The sequence below is a fragment of the Salarias fasciatus genome, chromosome 3 (assembly GCF_902148845.1).
Source record: "Salarias fasciatus chromosome 3, fSalaFa1.1, whole genome shotgun sequence".
Lineage (NCBI taxonomy): Eukaryota > Metazoa > Chordata > Actinopteri > Blenniiformes > Blenniidae > Salarias > Salarias fasciatus.
In genome coordinates, this window is record NC_043747.1 from 26,639,981 (window position 1) to 26,661,878 (window position 21,898).

A 21,898-nucleotide genomic window follows, 5' to 3' on the forward strand; every position below is an offset into this window, starting at 1 on the left:
AACAGCACCAGCATCTGTGCGTTTACCCTCCAACCAGGGGCAGTTACGTCGTCGAGGTCCCGTTGCCCACGGAGAACTTCCAGTCGCTGCCGCGGAGCTGAAAGAGGGACGGTGATACGAGTAGAGGCGGTTTCTGTTCAACATCGGAATCAACCAGCAGCAGAGCTTAGCTGAGAGGTACACCACACACACACACACACACACACACACACTCACATGTTGTGCATTATCAGGCACTGGTACACACAACGATTTACTGAATTTGTTCCCTGAACGTGTCACGTAAGAGGTGGTGTTTCATTCATTTACTTGTTGAATCTGGGATTGACAGATGTCTTGTGATTAGAAGAACTGATTTCAGTCTTTCCTGAACATTTAATACACTAATAAAGGCACTTTCCTGATGTAGCCTAAATGCCTCACATGTATGGGTAATATTTCCAAGTTTCATCCAAGCAGGACGTATATATCTGCCAGTGCTGCAGTTTCCAGACATCCTCTTGATTGCCTCACAATGTTTTCATAGCACAATTACAGACGACCCCTGAACGTCTCATGTGCATTAGCCAATATTTACAGACGACCCCCTGAACGCCTGTCATTAGCCAGGTTTACAAACTACTCCTGAACGTCTAATGTGCATTAACAAATGTTTACAGACGACTCCTGAAACACCTCATGTGCTTAGTCAGTGTTTGCAGAAGTCTCCTGAACGCCTCATGTGCATTGATTGACACTCTCTATGGGTTTGCAGGTTTGGCGACAGCTCCCTGCAGGAGAGGGTTGAAACAGCAGAGCTTGAAGCGTCTCAGAGCGTACTGCGACACACTCGGAGAGCGGCTGCCTGACATGGGTGAGAGATGCCTCGACCCGGCGCTCCACTGCACACCTGCTGCCGTCGTCCTCCATCAGCATGTTGACAGTACGGTGCAGTGCAGCTCCTTCTCCTCCTCCCAGCTGGTATCCAGTCACTGGCGGACTTGTTGTCTTCGCTGGATCGCAGCGTGGAATCCAAGAAGAGGAAGAACGTGGAGGTTCTGTGGAACGCAGCCATGGTATGACAGATGACTGATGGATCCGTTTACGCAAACATTTTAAAGTTGAAAACGGAGAACTTTTGTTGAGTTTTTACGTTGTTCGATGCTTGGAGCCTCTGAAAATGCGTTTGTTTTGGTGTTGTGTGTAGATCTGTCGTACGGTGAACGGCGTGCGACTGACCAGCTGCAAAGAGCGCAAAGGACCGCACGGCATGTCGGTGACGCTGGAGCAGTGCACGCTGCTGCGAGGAGCGCCACACGCTCGGCCGGCAGCACTTCGGGGAGCGCGCTTAGACTGCATGAGGAGGTTGCGCTCCATTTCCCCACCGAGACACACAGCAACTCCCTCATTTCTGCTTTCAGTTTCCAAATGATTTCACCTTTTTCTTTCTGATCGTGCTCCGACACTCCTCGCCTCCCTTGTGTCTTCACTCCTTCTCCTCCTGCACACTGCTCCTCCTCCTCCTCTCCTCCAGATCTCATCTGTCCTGGGGACAGATGCTGGGCTGCTTGGCCCAGTCAGGGTGCACGTCGCTGTGTTTGACGTGGGCGAGCCCCCTCATCGGACCTCCGGAGCTCAGCTCTGCTGAAGGACTCCAACAGACGCATCTTTACCCGGTGGCCCTTCCTATCTGGTGACCTCTCACCTCCTGGTTCTTTGGCTCATCCTCAGCTGGTCGTACTGCTGGCCAAATACCAGTAGGGCCGCTCCGACTAAACCATCGGCCTTGAACTCTGCTCTCGATTCATCCTGGCCTGCTAACGCTGACCCCAGCAGGACCGCAAAGCAGAGAACAACCACAAGAACTGAGGAATTTGTTCTTACCTACGAGCTGGAGCAGTGAGAAGACACAGGAGGCGTCAGAAACAGTCAGGAATGTAGAGCACCCTGCAGATATCCACTCTGTTCATAGAAGTCACTCATTAGAAGCCATGGTCATTTTGGTGGGTCTATCAGGAGGCGTTCAAAAACCAATGATTGAGTCAATCGGTCTACTGTGTTCTGCTGCTGTTTAATGAACTTTCAGTAGAGCAGAGCCATCTTCATTTTGTTTACACGGGAGGCGTCAGGTACCTGAGAAGCTCACAAGCTTTGTTTCAGTGTCAACGAGTGTTGAGGATGGAAAGATCCAACGCTGTCTTAGTTCATTGATTAAAAACTACCCAGAATGCCTCCAGGGGCGTTTAAGACCCGTGAGGAGTGTCGATCACTCTGCACAACATCTGCAGATTATCCACTCTGTCACAGTGTCTTTTGTTTGAAGTGACCATTCAGCAGAGCAGCAGCTGCTGGTCATTCTCCCAAAGGATGGCGTTCAAGAACATGATGGAGCAATCCTGAAATGATCCACTGAGTGCAATTTATTGCAGAGTCGTCATGTTGAATGCAACTAACTGATCATTCTTTATCAATTTCCCCCAGTATCAGGAAATGGGCTGATACTGATTCAGTCTGTAACACTCACTGGCTGATCTCTTTCAGAGTGTGTGTACTTGTGCAGTACTGGTGCATCTCTCATTTTCTGAGGGTGTTTGCCGTCATCTTCCATGTTTGTTCACCCATTTGCGTGTGTGTGTAGGGATGGCTGCAGGATGGAGAATGTGCAGAAGAACGTGGGAAACAGGAAGTTTGCCTTCAGCAGCGTGCAGCTCCTCACCTTCCCCAAACTCTACAGACCCCAGACGGGAGCTATGGGTAGACACGCCCACTTTGTCATCCACTGACTTTGTAACTGGAAAATGATGCGCTGCCTTGTGTGATACCTGTACATTGATTTTATTTTTCAATCTCTCTGGATGTTTGGTAAAAAACGTTTTTACAATTAAAAAAACTTTTTACTGGTCTCATGTCCTCATGCAGCTGGATTTTTGTTGCGTTGCTGCCACCCGGTGGTCAGTCCAAAAGCACCTCAAGTTCAAGAACTCAAGAGATGTGTGGAAATAATTTTCATTAAAGTTCATAAAATAATCCACTGATGGAAGAAGCAAGAACAGAAGCGAATGAGTATTTCTTTCATTTCTTTTTGTTTGTTTTCAAGTTAGCATTCAGGGAAATTTTACTTTCAGTGAACACAGCTTAATTACAAGAGTAATAAATGATGCCAAATGAAAAAAGGTGTAGGTGGAAGATCAAAGTTTATTATGCCCAAACAACTGTGATAGATTATTAATAAAACAATAAATGGTAAATAATTATATATTAGTTATTAAGTATATTTCTTTCCTTATGTGTTTTTTTTATTTGCACTGAATGGAGTTTCATTGTTCTTTAAGCTCAATAGCAATAAAAAGATGTACTGTATATTTCCATCTTATGAGTAAAATCATCAAACAGATTGCAAACATTGCTAGACTTCCAGTCAGTCATCCTTTGCTAATGCTGACAGTTAGTGCAGTGAACACGATGTAGAAATGTAGAAAAATGGAAAAAAGTTCAAAATGAGTCCAACCGTTATAAAAGCATAAGTTCTGCATTTGCTGACAGCACAGCAAATGCTGAGCCTTGACACAAAATCTTCAATCTCTGGACTATTCTAACAGTGAAATGGTTAATGTGCTCGTCTCACATCCTGTTGTCCACGTAGAAAGTCTCTGAGAAGACGGCCGCCATCTGTTGGTTTGAAATCTTCTTTCTGTCAGAAATCTCATCAACGGCTCAGCTCAGAAAATGTGGAGCCTCTTTTAGAAAACGACACGAGATCTGATGAAATTCCTCTACTGAGGTTTCAGGAACTCTGCAGAGTCTCCGTCATTCGGAAAAAAACTAACTCCAGCGTGCAGCGGCTGAGTGAAGGTGGTCTGGACTCTGTGGAGGAGAGTCATGGTTTCAGAGACGCTGTAGAAAGACAGAATCCCTGCTGTGTGATCCAGGTACACTCCGAATGTAGAGGACCGAGGACCTGAGAGGGGAGTTTGAGCTCTGTTGTGCAGGAATGTAAAATGAGAACAGTTACAATATAAAGCCCAGGATTCATCTTTTGTACCAAATTCACATTCCACTCCCCTTCCTGCTGCTGATGTTCTTGTAGGTGACTGCTACAATAACTCCTGTTCCGCTCCACTCCACCTCCCAGTAACGTCCAGTCAGACTCTCTCTGCTCAGAACCTGAGGATATCTAGTGAATCTGTCCGGATGATCAGGATAAGGCTGAACTTCTCTTGCTAAAGTGACTTTTCTGTTCCTGCCAGATAATAACAGATTTCTCTGTGCAGAGTTTGGATCCAGTGTGATCTGCTGGGAATATTGTAAGAAGTCTGCTCTGGTCTGTGGCTGAGACTTTTCTCCTCTCAGCAACAGCCAGAGTTACAAGAGTTTCTCTTCCTGCTCAGCAGGGTTGAAGTTGAACCCTCCTCTGGTTTCCTGCTCCTGGTTCTGCTGGTGAGCTGCTGCCCTCTGCAGCTCGGAGACATCAGTGATCCTCAGCTGGGAGATCTGTGGAAGAGGAGGAGGCAGAGAAGGGAGAGGCCGTCACAGGCTGATTTCATTCAGGAGATCCAGCAGCTTCACTTCACCTTCCAGCCGTCGTTCAGCAGGAAGTGTTCTGCTGTCCAACTCAGTCACTCTTCAAATAATCACATCTACGAGGGACTGAGTGACGCAGGATGTGAAATACCAGGACGAGGTGTGGAGGATTGAAGAAAAAAAGCTTCAGAGTTTTCCAAAAATGTATTTCTTTGTTTTGAAGTTGCTGCTTCCCAAAGCTGGTACAATAATTCACAAACTGACGACATTCTGCGAGCCAGCAAACTGATTCTCCTCCTCAGTCCCTCTGGAGACCGAGTGAAGCCTCCTTAAAGAGCCCATGTGAGGACAAATGAAGGATTATTGAGGTTGTTCACTAACAGAGTGAGTGGAACTGTACTGAGACACTGGATTGACTGGTTTGATGTTGTTCACCCTATTTTCTTAGCCTCCTAAGATATTCCCAGCATATTTATTTCATCTGTCCGTCATATTTCAAAACTACAGCAGTTACACTGCGGTTTAACTGGAACCCTGAGAGGAAGTGAAGCTGTGAGCACTGTGTTCCTAATTATGCTGATGTTGAAAGCTGTCAGCAGTGCTGGCGGATGTTTCTCTGCCTGTTCAGTGAAAACCCAGCTGTTAGCTGATGCTGGCTGCTGTGGACACAGAGGGAGTGAGAGAGAGTAAAGCAGCTGCTGTGTTTCTCATAAAGCCCCCTCAGTGAGCCCTGTCCTCATCCAGCTGTTAGCGCCAGTTTTCTATCACATCAGTAGAAATCCTCAGAAGACGTCGGACTCTGCTGTCGATTTGTCTTCTGGAGAAGTGAAATAGGTTGTGGTCTGATCCACCCAGGCAGTGTGTCAACATGTGGGCTCCACCAGGTGACGGGTTTACTCTAGGTCAAAAGGGTTCAGTGCCCCTTAGATCAAACTTTAAGAAGTTGAGAAAATAAATGACGTATTACCCAGACACTGGATAGACTGGATTTACTACTGGAGCTGGAAAGACGCTCATCAGCTCCGAGCAGCAGTTTGTTCATGCTCACATTAGAGTTAGACGTCCTGAAACGTCACTGAGGGGGCGCGCTGTGACTCAGCTTACAACATGGAGTGTGCACTGCAGCCTGGTCGTCACATCTGGCCTGCAGCTGGACTGTGACCGCTGTGTGTCCATCCCAGAGAGAAGGTTTTCTTCTTCTTGTGTTTTGGATCAGCAGTGTTCATGTTGACCGTCGCTGCCTCTTTAAATCAACATCCCTGGAACTTCTCTCCACTGTCAGCTGAGTTCGGTTCATCAAGAGAACATTTCTTTGTGTTTGAGCCAAACGGTTTCCAGCGGCTGTGAGTGCTGTGTTCTGAGTCGGGGTTGTTTTTGATCATATGGGACCAGTGATCACAGCACTTCAGCTGTTTCTTCAACACCAAACCTTCAGATGAACCATATAAATAAAAACTCATCACTTTTCTGATAGATGATGATGGTGATGATGATGATGATGATGATAGAACTTTATTGATCCCCCGTAGGAGAAATTCAGGAGACCGCAGCAGAAGAAACAAACATTCAACAAAAACACTTACAATAAAAATAAATAAATAAATAGGTAAAGATAAAAAGATATGACGAATCCAGACATTTAAAGTACTTGTACATAGTAAATAGAAGTAAAAGTGCCTAAAAAAGTGCAAAATGAGCAGGTTCAGTTCAGACATTCTTGTTATACAGCGTAATGGCAGCAGGGACAAAGATCTTCTAAATCGCTCTGTTCTTGAGCGCACTGACAGGAGCCTGTTGCTCTGTTTGCTCCTCTGACCTGCCACAGTGTCATGCAAAGGATGATTACAGTTATTCAGAATGCAGTGCATTAAAGACCTCATGCTTTTTTCCAACAACAGCACCACACCATCTACTTGCCTCCCAATCACAGAGGCACATTTATAACCAGCCGGTCAGCCGGTCTGTGTCTCCCTTCTTCATGTTGCCACCCCAGCAGACAGCCCCGAAGAAGACAGCACTTGCTAAACAGACTGATAAAAGGGTGTATAGCATGTCACTGTTAACCTCAAATGCCTTGAGTCTTCTCAGAAAACAGTCTGCAGGGCACGAGCCTGTATTGACCAGTCCAGTTTATGATCAAGGTGTAGACCCAGATATTATAGGTCTGGATCATTCGAGGTTCGCCCCACTGATTGATAACTGGGTTGTGAAGGGGTCTTCTTCTACGAAAGTCAATAATCATCTCCTTGGTCTTAGATGTATTAAGGATAAGATGAACCAGTGCTGCTGCTCCAGGAGGTGAATCTTGAGACTAGATCTCTGTATCCGCCTCATCTCCACCTTTCACACCTGCTACTATTACAGTGCCATCAGAGTATTCTGAAGATGACAGGTTGCAGATCTGTAAGCAAAGTCAGAAGTGTAGAGCGTGTATAGATAGGGTGAGAGTACAGGTACCCTGGGGTGCCCCTACACTGCTCGTCACAGTTCTTGACATGCTGTCTCCTAAGCGAACGTACTGTGTCCTACTGAGTGAGATAGTTCTGGATCCAAGTGACAACAGAGGATCCACTCCAATCTTCACAAGCTTCTCCTTTAACAACTGAGGTTGGCTAGTATTGAAGGCACTTGTGAAATCAACGAAACAGCAGCTGCACATAGACCTCTGAACCTTCCAAAAAAGAAAGAGACTGGTGGAGTAGGTAGATTACTGCATCATCCACTCCCAGCTCTCTTGATATGCAAATGTAGAGGGGTCGAGTGCCTGCTCAACCGGTGGTTTGAGCAGTCGGAGTCGGAGCCTCTCGAAGGTCTTCATTACCACTGATGTGAGCGCTACTGGCCTGTAGTCCTTTATCTCTGCAGGCCTCGCCACCTCAGGCACTGGAATTAGGCACGAGGTTTTACCACTATGGTAGGACACGTCCGGATTTGAAGACTTTCGATTAAAAGATGGTATGTAACGGCACAGCCAACTCTGAGATATACCGTCAGGACCAGCAAGATTTCCCACCCGGTAGTCTCCTCAACTCCGTACGCACCTCCTCCAGCGTGAAATAGGCAGCAGCCGAGGTGGAACAGCCGCTGGGTGGAGCATCAGAGGCAGCAGCAGAGGTGGAACAGCCGCTGGGTGGAGCATCAGAGGCAGCAGCAGCAGAGGTGCTCTCCACATAGAAGCAGAAGTGAGTCTCTTCAAGTAAACATTTCCTGTTCCACTGCTGGAGAGAAGTCTTCCACATTGGTGTTGAGCGCTTACTTTTGCAGGTTTGTTTCATTCTTTAGATTGTTTTTCTGCTTTCAAACCAGTGTTCTAACTCCAGATGTGTGTGTGAAACTCCATCTGTCCTCCAGGGATCTCTGCTCCATCCGACTGTTGGTGAGGAAAAGGTGAGTTTTAATGAGCCTCAGTGTCTCACGCGTTTTTTCTGAAGTGAATATTTTTGAGCTGGTTTCTCCATGTAGTTAATTATTTTGGATTTATTACTGCCTTAATGGACTCCACCCAGCACTGAGACTGCTTAGTGTCTGTCAGTGACATGCAGTCATTCGAGGCATCATAGGAAGAATAAATAAATTCAATATTTATATGTATCCTCTGGCTTGATCCATATTCAATTTTATCGAAACAGTTTTTCTTGGGTTTTGGTGACATTAGTAATCACTAAATGAGCACATTTCCTGTTGAACTTCCTGTCACCCCCTGCTGTGGTGAGACAGCAGCTGACTGCGTTCACTCTGATCAAACAATTTTTCACAAACCTGCACTGTAAACCCTGAAAGCTCACTGAACTCATGTTTTTTGTGTACAGATTACACAAGAATATTTAAGTGATGTTAAAACATTTAAGCTAACTTTAAAAAATATATATATTAATACCCGCCTAAAATTATATCAATGTCATCCTAAATTAAAGCTGCAAGCAGCATTGGTTGGCATCTTGCCACCTGCCCGACTAGACGTCGGCCTTTGTTATTTTTTTCAGATATCAGAGTAGTCCAACAGCTAAATGAGGAGAAGAGAGAACGAGACTCCTCCTTCTTCAGTCACTTGCTGTCCAAATTGATTGACAGCTGCTGAATGATTGAGCATTTTACTTCCATATATGGTCATCAGCGTAGATGTATACACTGGCTGGATGTCTCAATCGAGCTTTCCGGCCAGGTGGAGCCAAGCGTCCGTGCTCGGCGGCCGTCTTGCTGCAGGCAGCTCGCTCATTCCTGACACCGTGTTCAACTTTAACAACGACAACTCACTCAATTTACCATCCATTTAAAGTCATAAAAGTCAAGTTTCTTTACATAAAATTGTATGTATGGGCTCAATTAACCCATCAGTCAGTCCTCATGTTTCTGTTAAAAAACCCACCAACATCTGTTTCTTCATATCATAGATAAAGTTGACATATGGTAATAGAAAAAAGTAATAATTACCTATTTTGATCCTCACTCTGGACATCAACAATCAGTCTCCATTCTTGTGCAGCTGTAAATCTTGTCATTCTCGGTCTGCTGGTCGTGCTTCTCTGCAAAAAGGTAAAATATTAAGATTAGAGTTAAAAGATTATACACCATCTGAACCTATCATGTGGTAAATGTCATCAGCGACAAAAGCCTTCGGAGGAGATGAATTGAGTCAAAGACTTACTTTGAAAGGCAAATTGACGGTTTCCTGTTGGTTTTAGGTGAAAAAATACCCGGATAGAATTTCATCTCTGTATGATGTTCCTACGTGACACTGTTGCCCATTGTTGCCTTTTTTTTGCATATATAGGTGGAGCTATAGAGCTCATTTTAGCAGCGATGGGGTTAATTTTTCAATTTTATGAAAATTTTTGCCAGTCCTGCTGTGCGTGCCAGATTTGGTGAGTTTTCAGGCTGATTTATTGGGTGAAATTTGCATTGAAAGGCGTGTTTTTTCACATCAAACTCCTGACTTACAGTAACAATAGGAACCTCGCCCTGTGGGGCTCGGCCCCTAAAAAGTAATGTGACGCAGCTCATATTCTATGAAAAATACAGTAAAATTAATCATGAACTCCAATACTGACAATACTAATTAATGTTACAAAACATGAGAGTGACACTGCTGGTACAATTCAACCATTTTTTTTTTTGTCAACATAAAGTCAACACAACTCAAACTTCTGCAAGGCATGGCTCAAAGGCAGGTGGCAACCTCCAGTGGTAAAAAATGAAACAAATGAGGAAGTGCAGAAAACATGTCATTGGGACTGTCGCTCTCTTGAGACGGATCTCCATTGGACCTCTCTGACGAAGTAGGTGTTTGCCGCATCGATCTGGTTGGCTGTGGAGCTGCCCCGGAGGCGTACCGCGGTTACAAAGTGGACACGTTCCTCCTTTGATGTTTGTTTGCTGTGACTTCCTCTGGGTGACTTTGAGTTATGTCTGCTGTCAACTGGTTCAAACTGGCTTTCTGAATACAAGATATGTTTGTGAGAGCACTTTCGATTTCATGAGACATAACGCCTCACAGCGTTATGCGGTCCCCGGAGATACATGGAAAGCAGAAGCTGTGGTTAACTGAACTTCTGTAATGCAGAGATGCAAGCAAAAAATTGCACAAGCAGTAGCCTGAGACTCACACTAATAGCCCACTCTTCTTCTTCCCCTTTATGATCAACAAGCACAAAGTATCAACACACCACCAGATCATCGTGCTGTTCCTCCCCACTTACAATGCACAAAACCATCATGACGCAACAACAGCAATAACACAACAATGGAGAGAGTTTTTTGTGGGAGCAACACAAAGAGCATAAACAAAAATCCAAATAGATGAACAAATCTCATCAAGAGAGAGTAAAAATAACAAAACCTAGCACTCACCCATCACTCACAGATGAATCCTGTGATGCCCATCCTGTAATCCTTGATCAATCACTCTTTAACGTCCTCACAAAATGCTGCACAACACCTTGTTGTTTTAAGTTAGCGCATCCATTTTAGGATATCGATGTGCTTAGAATTTCCATTTTCTTCTACAAGTCGGTCCACAAGTGTATCTGCTGGTTCATCTGTTAATTCGGCACCATCATTTTTCAGAAAATCAGACGCTGCGTCAGCATCATCACGCAGCTGGTCATGGACCAATCAGTGAACGTCATCTGTAAAGGCCCGTTCACACCACCAAATGATTTCTGCATTTTCGTGTCCAAATATAACTGAAAAACAATGGGGAACGCGGCGTTTCACCGGTAACCAAAATCCCGGTGGCGTGTCAGACACGTTTTTGCAACGCGTCCCGTTTTTGCGGCCGACGCTGAAGTTTGGAAATCTAAACTTTTGACGCTGCATTTTTGCGGCAAACCAATCAGAGAGCGTCTCTATGGTGACATAGGTCAGGGAGCGGGGACCGGAAGAGATGCACAACAACCAGCCCTCCTTCCCATCACAGACTCGCCGCGTCAACGCCTCAGGGGCCCGGCGTTGTTGAGTGCCGGACGTCAAAATTGTCCACGTTCAACTTCTGTTGTTTTTGCGTTTTTTGACGCAAAAATGTGTTCGGTCTGAACGCAGTTAAAACCTGCCTCAGAAGCTGTAGAAACCTCAGCTGTCTGTCAATAACACATCAAAGTCTGATTGGCTGACGGTACTGTCATGCAACATTACACAACCCAATAGCAGCGCCCAGCTTGGATCCAAGGCAGCTAATGAAACTACAGCTGCCACAGCAGAGGGGACTGAGCTGAGGTGCCTTTAAGGACATGGGACATTTAAGCTCTATTCAATATAACCATTCGTTTTCTGGATAAAGTTGCAAACTGAACGATTAACTGTCTCCAGGCATATTTCAGAATGACCTTTAAATTATGGAGGAAAAAAGAAGTGATTTTTGACAGGGCTAGCACTGTCAGCCCTGCTGCCCCTGACTGCCATCACTGTTGTTTGTATATAAATATTGGTAACATTCTGTAAATGATATACTGGTAAGATACAATATCTGTTAATAGTAACCATAACTTTGACATCCAGTGTTGTATATATGAGCATCTTGGTCATACAGCCTTGCCAGTGAGCTATTGCTATGGCATTAGCCTAGCCCAGCCTTGCCTTTGATTAGACGTGTATTTCGGAGACATTTAGCTGGGAGGGGCCTTCCATGCTGTTTGATCCATTGTCGGCTTCGCTCCTGTTGTGTCTTTGGCTTTGAAAACGGAAAGAATATGACTACTGTCTGATGTACAAATGCCTCAGGCACGTCGCTTCACCATTTAGCTTGACGGACCTTGTTTACATAGTAACCGTTTACTCGGATGTGTGATTGGATATTGCCCGTTAGGGTGCATGGGCAGGAGTCTTTCCATTTGGACTGAATGGCAGGAGTTGGTCAGAGTTTTTACAGGCTTGCAGCTCTCACAGTGGTCAGTTTTTTTTTTCTATTCCTATTTATAAATACAGAATGTATTGACTTCTTTCAGGATGGAAGGACCATTTCACCCAGTAGAACCAAAACTTTCTCAACAGGATTACCAAACTTAGTTTTAACGGAGACAATCCAGATCTCTATGGGTGAGGACAGGATCAATCCCTGACAGGTGAGGACAGGAGCCATCCTGGACAGGTCTCAGACATGGGGAGATCATGCAAACTCCACTCAGTATTTGAACCCATGACCTTCTCATTGTGAAGTGAGAGAGCTAACCACGGCCTCCTCATGCAGCCCTACCTTAATAATCCCAAAATTAGATACATCAAGTATAAAATGACATGATAGAATCAAATAATAAAACATCAAATAAGGATCAAATATTCAATAAGTGAATATTAATAAGCAGAAAGATGTTGGAATTTAGACAACGTGATATACATTTCATTCAAAAATGTAGTGCGCCCAACCATGAGTCAGAAGAACTGTCTGCTTCACTTTAATTTTTTTCACAGCTGCTTTAATTCCACTCACTAAACAAATTATGCACATCAGCTATCAGAGACAATGATTTCAGCAACACCCAATGTAGGTTGTATTTCTAGCCACAGGAAAAATTAACTCAGATGCGAGGCTGAGAAATTGGATCCTGTCCAGGATGGATCCCATCTTCACCTGTCAGGGATGGATCCAGTGATCACCTGCCCAGGATGAATCCCGTCCTCACCTGTCCAGGATCGACCCTGTCCAGGATGGCTCACTAGTGTTGTGGATCGTCTCCGTCTAACCCTTCACATGTTAAAGTAGTGCAGAAGATGAATGTTTTTTGTCTCAGTTTGAAACAATGTTTCTATGAGATCTGAAACATGCAGTCGGTCTTTAACTATTGACAGTCAAACTTGGAATCATTCTCTTTGATGGTGGAAAACTTTTGTGTGTTTGTGCGTGGTGGTGTGTGTGTGTGTATGAAAGGTGAGTTTCTGATCCTTGTTGTGGCTTTCTCTCTCAGCCTGACTGAACATGAGTGCTGTGGATGAAGCCGACGGATCAGGGCCTGTGGACGGGTAAGAGACGTCAGCTGCTCCTGCAGAGTTCATGTCCAAAATCCACAAACACAACAAGACACTAGTAAAGATACAAGATACAGCACTTGGTACTGTATTTTAGTTTGCTGACAGTGAACATTCACTCATTTTGAACTTCTGTCAGAGCCACCTGACCTGTTACGCCGGGCTAACACTGGATATTGTGAGGCTCTGGTCCAGCTCCGGTATGAAATTACCGCAGCACTGTCACTCACACTGCCTCCGGTGCGTCTGCGGTCCGTTGGAGGAGGTTGCCAGTCCTGTGGAATTTTTGGTGAATCAGAGTCAAAGATGACGAGTTAAGGTGTTGACGCTGCACAAGGAGGATTTATTGAGGATTGCAGAGGAAGCACACACAAATCAGCTGATTGAGAGCAAGGTTGTTGCTCCGACGAGGTTCCGGCCTGACTCTGGCATGACTTCCGGCCATGCCAGGTCATATAGCCAGATCTCACGAGACTAGCAAACGGGGAAACAGTCCCTAGGCCAAGTGACTTCAGACAAAACAAAGTGGCCTTCACACTGTGTTCCTGAGAACTTGGAAACAAAGCATTATTCCATATCAGCCAGATCTGTCACGCTTTCAGCCCAAACATTTATCAAACTTGTCCAACAATGGAAAGCAGCCCAAATCTCCATCTTTGTAGAAAATGCTTGTTGAAACCGTGAAAACCATATTTCCATAATAAGAATTATGTCGTAAGCGCATAACCATTTCATCAACCCACTTGACGTGTTCAAAAGAACCCTGATTTGGCAGAAATCCACCCAATCTAGCAACACAGAGGCCGCTCCGGTCATAGAGCTGTTTTTTTTCTGCAATTTTGGTGTCCTTTGACTTTTCTGCAGTGACGCAGTACAAAATAGGTCATTCTTCTAATGAGTATACTGATTAGATCGTGTTGTTTGTTATGTATTCTACCAGAATAATAATAATAATAAAAAAAGAATATTAAGGCAAAAACACAACACAGATTTTGTTTTGCCGCATGGTGGCTGGTGTGACTGCTGATTAGTTGCGGTGTCCAGGTGGTCAGTTCGGTGGTTAGGTTAATTGGTGACCCTAAATGGGCCCTAGCTTGTATGTCTACGTGTGTTAGCCCTGCGACAGACTAGCAGCCTATCCAGGGTATAACCCACCCTCGCCCACAGCAGCTGGGATTGGTTCAGCCACCTGCGACCATGAGAAGGACAAGTGGTAGAAAATGGATGGATGTAACTTTCTGTCCTATCCAGGGCCGGCCTGGGCTTTGGAGGTGCCCGAGCCCGAGAAGAGCGTGCCGTGGGAGCGGGTTCCTGAGCGGTTCCGAGAGTTGTGGGGGGGGGGGGTGCGTCGGCCAGAAGAAAGTGTAATGATTAGCATCTCAAAATAGATGTTTTTATTCGTCCATATTTTAATCCTCTGAATTTCAGTCATTTCCTCTAGCAGAGGAGCTGACAAGTCTCTTGGATCCGTTGCTGTGGCCTCGCTGTGCTCTCTGCTGATTGGCTTCAGAAAAATTAAACTCATTGGCTGTATTTTTCAGAGGCAGAGCTCATTAACATCTTTAAAACGCGCGTTTTTTACGGCGCTTTATTTAAAAACGGGCGTTTTTTTACGCGGTTCTACAGCCTTCGGTAAGAGCGGCGTAAAATACGCGCGTTTGATTTGTCTAAACGCGCGTTTTTTACGGCGCTTTATCTAAAAACGGGCGTTTTTACGGCGTCTTAAGGATCAAACGCGTTGGATTAGTGGCGAATTGTGACTCCTTGGCTTTCTATACAGGACCGAAAATGGTCGCGGTTGGTCACGGCTCGTCACCCTTATGACATCACCACTGGCAATGGAAACGCGCGCATATCCGATCCGATCTTACCAGACCTGAACCGTACCGTCACTGTGGAAAAGGGGCATAACTGGAATAGCAGAAGCCACCACCTCTGAGCCTGGTTCTGCAAAAGTTTCTTCCTGTTAAAAGGGACTTTGTCCTTTCCACAGTCACTTACACTTGCTCATGTGGATCTGTTATGTTTTCTCTGTAAAAGTGTCTAGAAATTACTATGCTGTAATTGGCACTTTATAAATAAAGCTGAATTGAACTGAATCAAATTGAACATGGTTCATGTCTTTACAACTGTGTTTATGATTAACTTAACTTAGATTAACTTCGTGAATCTGTGTGTGTGTGTGTGTGTAGCTGTAAGCAGCTCAAACACACAGCAGAGTCGTCAGGATCCAGTAAGCTGTCTATGAAGAGGGAGTGGTCCAAAAATGATCAACCAGGCTTCAGTGGTGAACCTGGACCTTCAAACACAAAGTGAGAAACTGTTTAATCATTTTATCGTCAAACCCAGGTTAAGAGATGTTTTGATCACTTTAAGTTTCAGCTCCAATATTGTGAAGCAGTGTGAGAGCTGAAGTAGAATTTTGTTTTTTTGCTGTGTGTTGTGTTGCTCAGAGTAAATGTTGCTTGGTGTCCACAGAGAGAAGAAGAGGAGTGATGTCTGTGAGGAGCAGCCAGAAAGATCCAGAAGTGTCAATGCACGAAGTAAGAGTGGACATGTGTCTCTGAGGGACTGGTTTGTCTTCACTGTACTTGTTGTGTTGTAGATGTCACACCCTGTGCCCCTGCAGCCAGATGGGGGTGCTACGGTCCTGTTTTGTCCTGTGCATGTCCTGTCTTCCTGTTTTCTGTCTGCCCTCATGTTCTCCTGCCTCCCTCGTTACCGCCCTAATGGGTATCACCTGTCCTGCCCTCGACTTAAGCCCTGCTCCCCTGGTGTGTCATGTCGGTTCGTTGTGTGTCATGTCGGTTCGTTGTGGGTCTGTCCGCGTGTTTCAGTGTCCCGCCCTGCACCTCAGCTCCTGCTGCATAGTGTTCCCGTGATCCACATGTTTTTGGAATAAAGGAGTTTTGGATCAACCTGGCTGCTTGCGCGTGGGTCCTTCCACCTCGCACCCATGACAGAATGAACCGACCATCACTGGACCCAGCGGGCGGTGAGTCTCTGAAGCAGTGTGCCTCCCACATAAGACTTCAGCCCGGTAGTAGTGGTGCTCCACCCGCCTCCACGACCTTCAACTCTGACCGCCGCCGCCACAGCCCGCACCCCCGGATCGTCTGCCTCTGGCCGCCGCCAGCACAGCTCACGCCCCCGATTGCGCCCCCGATCATCTGCCACTGGCCGCCGCCGGCGAAGCTCATGCCCCCGGATCATCTGCCTCTGGCCGCCGCTGGCGCAGCTCACGCCCCCGGATCATCTGCCTCTGGGCCCCCGCCGTGTCCCCGGATCCCCCTGGATCGTCTGCCTCTGGTGCCCGCTGGCAAAGCTCGTGCCCCCAGATAATCTGTCTCTGGCTCCCGCTGGCAAAGCTCGCACCCCCGGATCGTCTGGCGACCATTTCCCCCCTTTTCTCCGCTCTTGGATGGCCTTTGGGGAGGGATGAGTTCCATCCCCCGTTCCTGTTTCTGCGAGGGTGCAGTTCCGACCCCGTCCCGTCCTGTCTGCTAGGGTGCAGTTCCGACCCCGTCCCATCCTGTCTGCTAGGGTGCAGTTCCAACTCCATCTCCGTCTGCCAGTGTCTGGTTTCTGTCCCCGTCTGTCAGTGTCTGGTTTCCATCCTGTCCTGTCTGCCTGCCTCCATTGCCAGGGATGGTTTCCTAATTGTGTGCCAGGAGGCGCATATTAGGAGGGGGGGTTCTGTCACGCCCTGTAGGGGCACTCGGGTCCTGTTTGGTGTTTGTCTGCCCTCATGTTCTCCTGCCAGGTCACCTGCCTGCTCCTCTTGTTCTCCTGTCTGGTCTCCTGTCTCGTTATCTCCCTAATGTGCCACACCTGTTGTCTCCCCCTACTTTAAGCTCTGCTCTCATGTGTCTTGTCGGTTCGTTGTGGGTCTGTCCGCGTGTCCTGCTTGTGTGCCCTGGCCTGCCTCAGCTCTGCTCAGCTCAGCTCATTCCCAAATCCTGCGTTCCCGAATCCTGTTCCTGTATCCCTGCGTTCCTGTTTCCTGCAAATAAATGAGTCTTGAACTCCGCCTGGCTGCCTGCGTGTGGGTCCTTCCATCCTGCACCCATGACAGTAGAGTCATGAAAGCTTGTTATCTGTGTGCAGTCTGATTGTTGTTGTTGTCTTTGAGCAGGTGTTGGTCTGCAGCAGCTTCTAGAAGAATATAAGAAGAGTCTGACGAAGAAATATGAACATGTGACTGAAGGTGATAAACCTGAAGCAGGAAGCCTCCTCAACGACATCTACACTGAGCTCCACATCACAGAGGGACTCGGTGAAGAGCGTCAGAGGGAACTTGAGCTGAAGCAGCCAGAGACAGCTTCCAAGAAGAAGAGCCTCCACCACACTGCCATCAAGTGTCAGGACATCTTCAAAGCCTCAGCCCAGCAGCACAGAGACATCCGAGTGGTTCTGACCAGCGGCGTGGCCGGCAGTGGAAAAACCTTCTCGGTGCTCAAGTTCAGTCTGGACTGGGCCGAGGGCCTGGAGAACCAGGATGTCAGTGTGCTGGTTCTGCTCTCCTTCAGGGAGCTGAACCTGCTGGGAGAGCGGCCGTACAGTCTCCTCTCGCTGCTCGGTTTTTTCCATCCCACGCTCCAGAAGCTGACGGCAGAGGAGCTGGCTGTCTGCAAGGTGCTTTTCATCTTGGACGGCTTGGATGAAAGCAGACTTTCTCTGGACTTCAGAAGCAGCCAGCGGCTGCTTGATGTCTCCCAGCAGTCTTCAGTCAGCCTGCTGCTCACTAACCTCATCCGGGGGGATCTGCTGCCCTTGGCTCGGGTCTGGATCACTTCCCGACCGGCGGCGGCCCATCAGATCCCTCCAACATGTGTGGACAGACTGACAGAAATGCGACGCTTCACTAAAGCCCAGAAGGAGGAGTACTTCAGGAGGAAACTGAGGAATGAGGAGCTCAGCAGCAAAATTATCTCCCACATCCAGACCTCCAGGAGCCTCCACATCATGTGTGGAATCCCACTCTTCTGCTGGATCTCTGCTACAGTTCTGGAGCACATGTTGAGCAGTGAGCAGAGAGGAGAGCTGCCCCAGACCCTGACTGACATGTACTCCCACTTTGTGCTGGTTCAGACACACAGGAAGAAGCTCAAGTACCATGAAGAACCTGAGACGGGTCCACAGGAGCTGACGGAGGCTGACGGGGAGCTTCTTCTGAAGCTGGGCAGGCTGGCCTTTGAACATTTGGAGAAAGGAAACATGATGTTCCACCAAGAAGACCTGGAGCAGTGTGGTCTGGATGTGACTGAGGCCTCGCTGTTCTCTGGAATCTGCACTCAAATGTTCGAAAGACAGTCTGTGATCTTCCAGAAAGTAGTCTGCAGCTTCGTCCATCTGAGTGTTCAGGAGTTTCTGGCTGCAGTCTTCATGTTCCACTGTTTCACTAGCGGGAAGACAGATGTACTGAAGACCTTAATCGGACAGGATGACGACGATGATGATGATGCTTTCCAATCTCTGGACAAATTCTTGAAGAAGGTCCTTCAGAAATCCCTGAACAGTCTGAACGGCCACCTGGACCTGTTTGTCCGCTTCCTTCATGGCCTCTCTCTGAAATCCAACCACAAACTCTTAGAAGGTCTGCTGGGTCAGACAGAGATCAGTCCAGAAACCATCCAGAGAGTCATCCAGAACCTGAAGGAGATCAACTATTATCAAATGTCTCCTGACAGAAGCATCAACATCTTCCACTGTCTGATGGAGATGAAGGACCTCTCAGTACATCAGGACATCCAAGAGTTTCTGAAGTCAGAGAACAGATCAGAGAAGAGACTCTCTGAGATCCACTGCTCAGCTCTGGCCTACATGCTGCAGATGTCAGACCAGGTCCTGGAGGAGTTGGACCTGAAGAACTACAACGCATCAGAGGAGGGACGACGGAGACTGATCCCAGCTGTGAGGAACTGCAGGAAGTTTCGGTGAGTCCACATGTCCTGATCAGTATCTCAGTTATGTTTGTAGGAAGTACTTCCTGTAGTTATTCTGTGGAGATGTTCCTCAATGATCCATCATGAAGAAACTCCAGCTGCAACAAATTATGATTTTGATCATAGTCGAGTTGGATTATGGAGCATAAAATGAAATGGTTCTTCTTCAGCTACTAAAAAGAATTTTTTCTTTCTATACTTTTCACATTATTGCACACTTCCCAAACATCACTGGGTTTGTGACATGATGTATTTAAGTCAAATTGCTGATCCGAACATGATTGATTATTCAAATAAAATTCAGAATATTTGTAAAAATATTTTAAATGAATTTGCTGTTAGAAAATGTCAACAAAAACCCTCAGGGACTGGTAGTTTCAGTATTTCAAAGAACTCGAGTTGTCAGTCTTCTACAATTCTACAATTCTATCCTTTCATTTAGCAGACACTTTTGTCCAAAGTGAGGCACAACACAAGCGAGAATTCAGACATAAGTAAGAAACCTTTAGTAAAACTTACTCAGTGCTACATAAGTACTGGGTTTTGGACATCTTGTTCCTATTAGAGTAATTGTGGTGTGTAATTCTTAAAATATATTTCAGGTCTTAATGATTACTTCTGGTGGAATATATGTGATAGAATACTGGAATACGAGGGGGGACCCAAAAGAAAGCGGAATTTGGTCATAAAATACTAATAATAATGAGTTTCGACTTTTGGCCGTCTGATGTGCTACAGGCAAGCCTCATGCATATCTGTGAAAAATATGAGATCCCAGAGTGACACTGATGTCTGTCACGCGCTATTTATAGTAACAGAGGGCCGCGCCCCTCTGCGATTTCTCCACAATGCACTGGAAAGCTAGAGCAGCGCGCAAACATTAAATGTTGCTTTTTGCTGGGAAAAAGAGCAGCAGAAACACTCACCTTGTTGCAGCAGGCCTACAAGGATGATGCTCTGGGGAAGCCGTAGGTATGTGAGTGGTTCGGGCGGTTTAAGAAGGGCCAGATGTCAATTGGGGATCAGCCCACATTCGGACGACCCTCCACCTCCCGCACAGCCGAAATTGTCGGGGAAATTGAAGCGGCTGTGATGGCAGATCGACATCGGGGCATTGGAGAGGTGGCTGATCTGACGGGGGTCTCCTGGAGTTACTGCCAGAGGATCATAAGCCAGAATTTGAGGCGATGCTGTGTGTCTGCCAAAATGGTGCGCACACGGCCCTGCGCGTCACGCAGTTTCTGAGGAAGAATGGGATGACTCTCCTTCCCAATCCGAATTCTTCACCGGGTCCGGCCCCGTGTGACTTTTTCTTGTTCTCCAAGTTGAAGAAGGAGCTGAAGGGACAGTGGTTTGCAGAGGTGGAGGAGGTGACAGACAAATCGCAGCAGGCCCTTAAAGGCACAATTACGCACGAGTTTGCCGACACATTTGTGAAGTGGGAAACACGGCTGGAGCGTTGCATTAATGCAAATGGAGATTATTTTGAAGGCAACGGTGGTGTTTTATTTTTAAATGTAAGAATTAAAAAAATTACAACCAAATTGCAGATTCTTTTGGGTCCACCCTCGTATTTGCTCGATGATTATACAGTGTTTTCCTTCACCAATATTATTATCAAGCAGTTCATACATGTTCTGTCCACTAGAGGGTGCACAAACAGGACAAACACTCCGCTAGTTGAACTCAGCAGGAACTGAAGACACTTTTTGTAGTGCTGTCAAGGGATTAAAAAAATTGATTAATCAATGAAAGTATGTCATGAATTACTCAACTAAAGATGATGCATCGAAGGAGAGAGAACAAGGGTAGATCGGGGTCTGGTCTCACCTGCGAGATGAATGATCTGGTCCACACGACTCCACGTGGAAGGGCGCCTGAAGTCTTTGGCACCCCCACCCGGAGAAAAATACAGAAGTTTGTTCTGGTAAAGTCTGTAGATTTGGTGGCTTGCCATGATCTTTGTAGTCGCGCCCCTGCTGATGTGATGACGTCACCTCACAAGACGGCAACTGACCAAACACCAAACACATTCTGAGGATCCCTGTTGTACTTCGATCGGGCCTCACAGGCACAATAGTGAGGTGGTGCGGTGGTATTGCACCACTGTGTTGGACTCCAGCTGTGACCGCATGGTAACAAGTGCCATTGCTCCTTTGTTCTCTGAGGGACTCAGCTGGCCACATGTTCAGCAGGGGTGGTCTCTTTGTCTCCTTTCTCTTTGTGCCAACATGAAGAGATCCTACGACTTCCCAGCAACATACATGACTCTATCGTGCATGATTTGTCCATCAAATACATGTATCCTGGTGTGCTTGATCCCAACAATTTAGAACTCAGGACACGATCAAAACACCTGGAACTCCATGTTCTCCCCTTCATGTGCACGTGAAGCCAAAGTCAAACCAGAGAAGATGAGCTGAAGCTCTGATGTCAAACAGGAGGAATCCAACAAAGTGTCCTCTCTCACAGCAACTTCCTGTCTTCTCTGTCTCTTTTCAGACTTTATGGCTGTTACCTCTCTGATGATGACTGTGAAGTGATCGCCTCAGCTCTGAAGTCTGACCCCTCCCACCTGAAACATCTGGACCTGAGTAACACCATCCAGGAAGAATCAACAATGAATATCGTGTGTTCTGGACTGGGCAGTCCAAACTGTGAGCTGGAGACTCTGAGGTCAGTTCACTGTCTGAAGTTAGAATCTGTTGGAGTCAAATGACTGAGAGGAGTTGAAGGGTTTTACTCTGTGTGTGTGTGTGTGTGTGTGTGTGTGTGTGTGTGTGTGTGTGTGTGTGTGTGTGTGTGTGTGTGTGTGTGTGTGTGTGTGTGTTCTCGTATTTCTATCCTTGTTGGGGCCAAATGTCCCCACAAGGATAGCAAAACGTGGAACGACGTGCCTTGTGGGGACCTTTTTCCGGTCCTAAGTTGGAGAAACAGTGTTTTCTTGACCATGTTGTTGTTACTGAAAAAAGTAAAAGTGCAAAAACATTTCTTTA

General features: G+C 46.5%; 2 protein-coding genes across 2 annotated transcripts in view; both read left to right on the forward strand.

The window, feature by feature from the left end:
* The window catches only part of LOC115380944 (NACHT, LRR and PYD domains-containing protein 14-like), a 148,769-nt gene that overhangs the window by 57,620 nt on the left and 69,251 nt on the right, over nt 1-21,898 (forward strand). The window lies entirely within an intron of this gene.
* Nucleotides 126-3,190, forward strand: LOC115381770 (type II inositol 3,4-bisphosphate 4-phosphatase-like). The gene is made up of 5 exons (XM_030083368.1): nt 126-177; nt 755-853; nt 958-1,055; nt 1,187-1,344; nt 2,618-3,190. Exons 2-5 carry the CDS (start codon nt 850-852, stop codon nt 2,760-2,762), a joined length of 405 nt encoding a protein of 134 aa, XP_029939228.1. The 5' UTR covers nt 126-177; nt 755-849; the 3' UTR covers nt 2,763-3,190.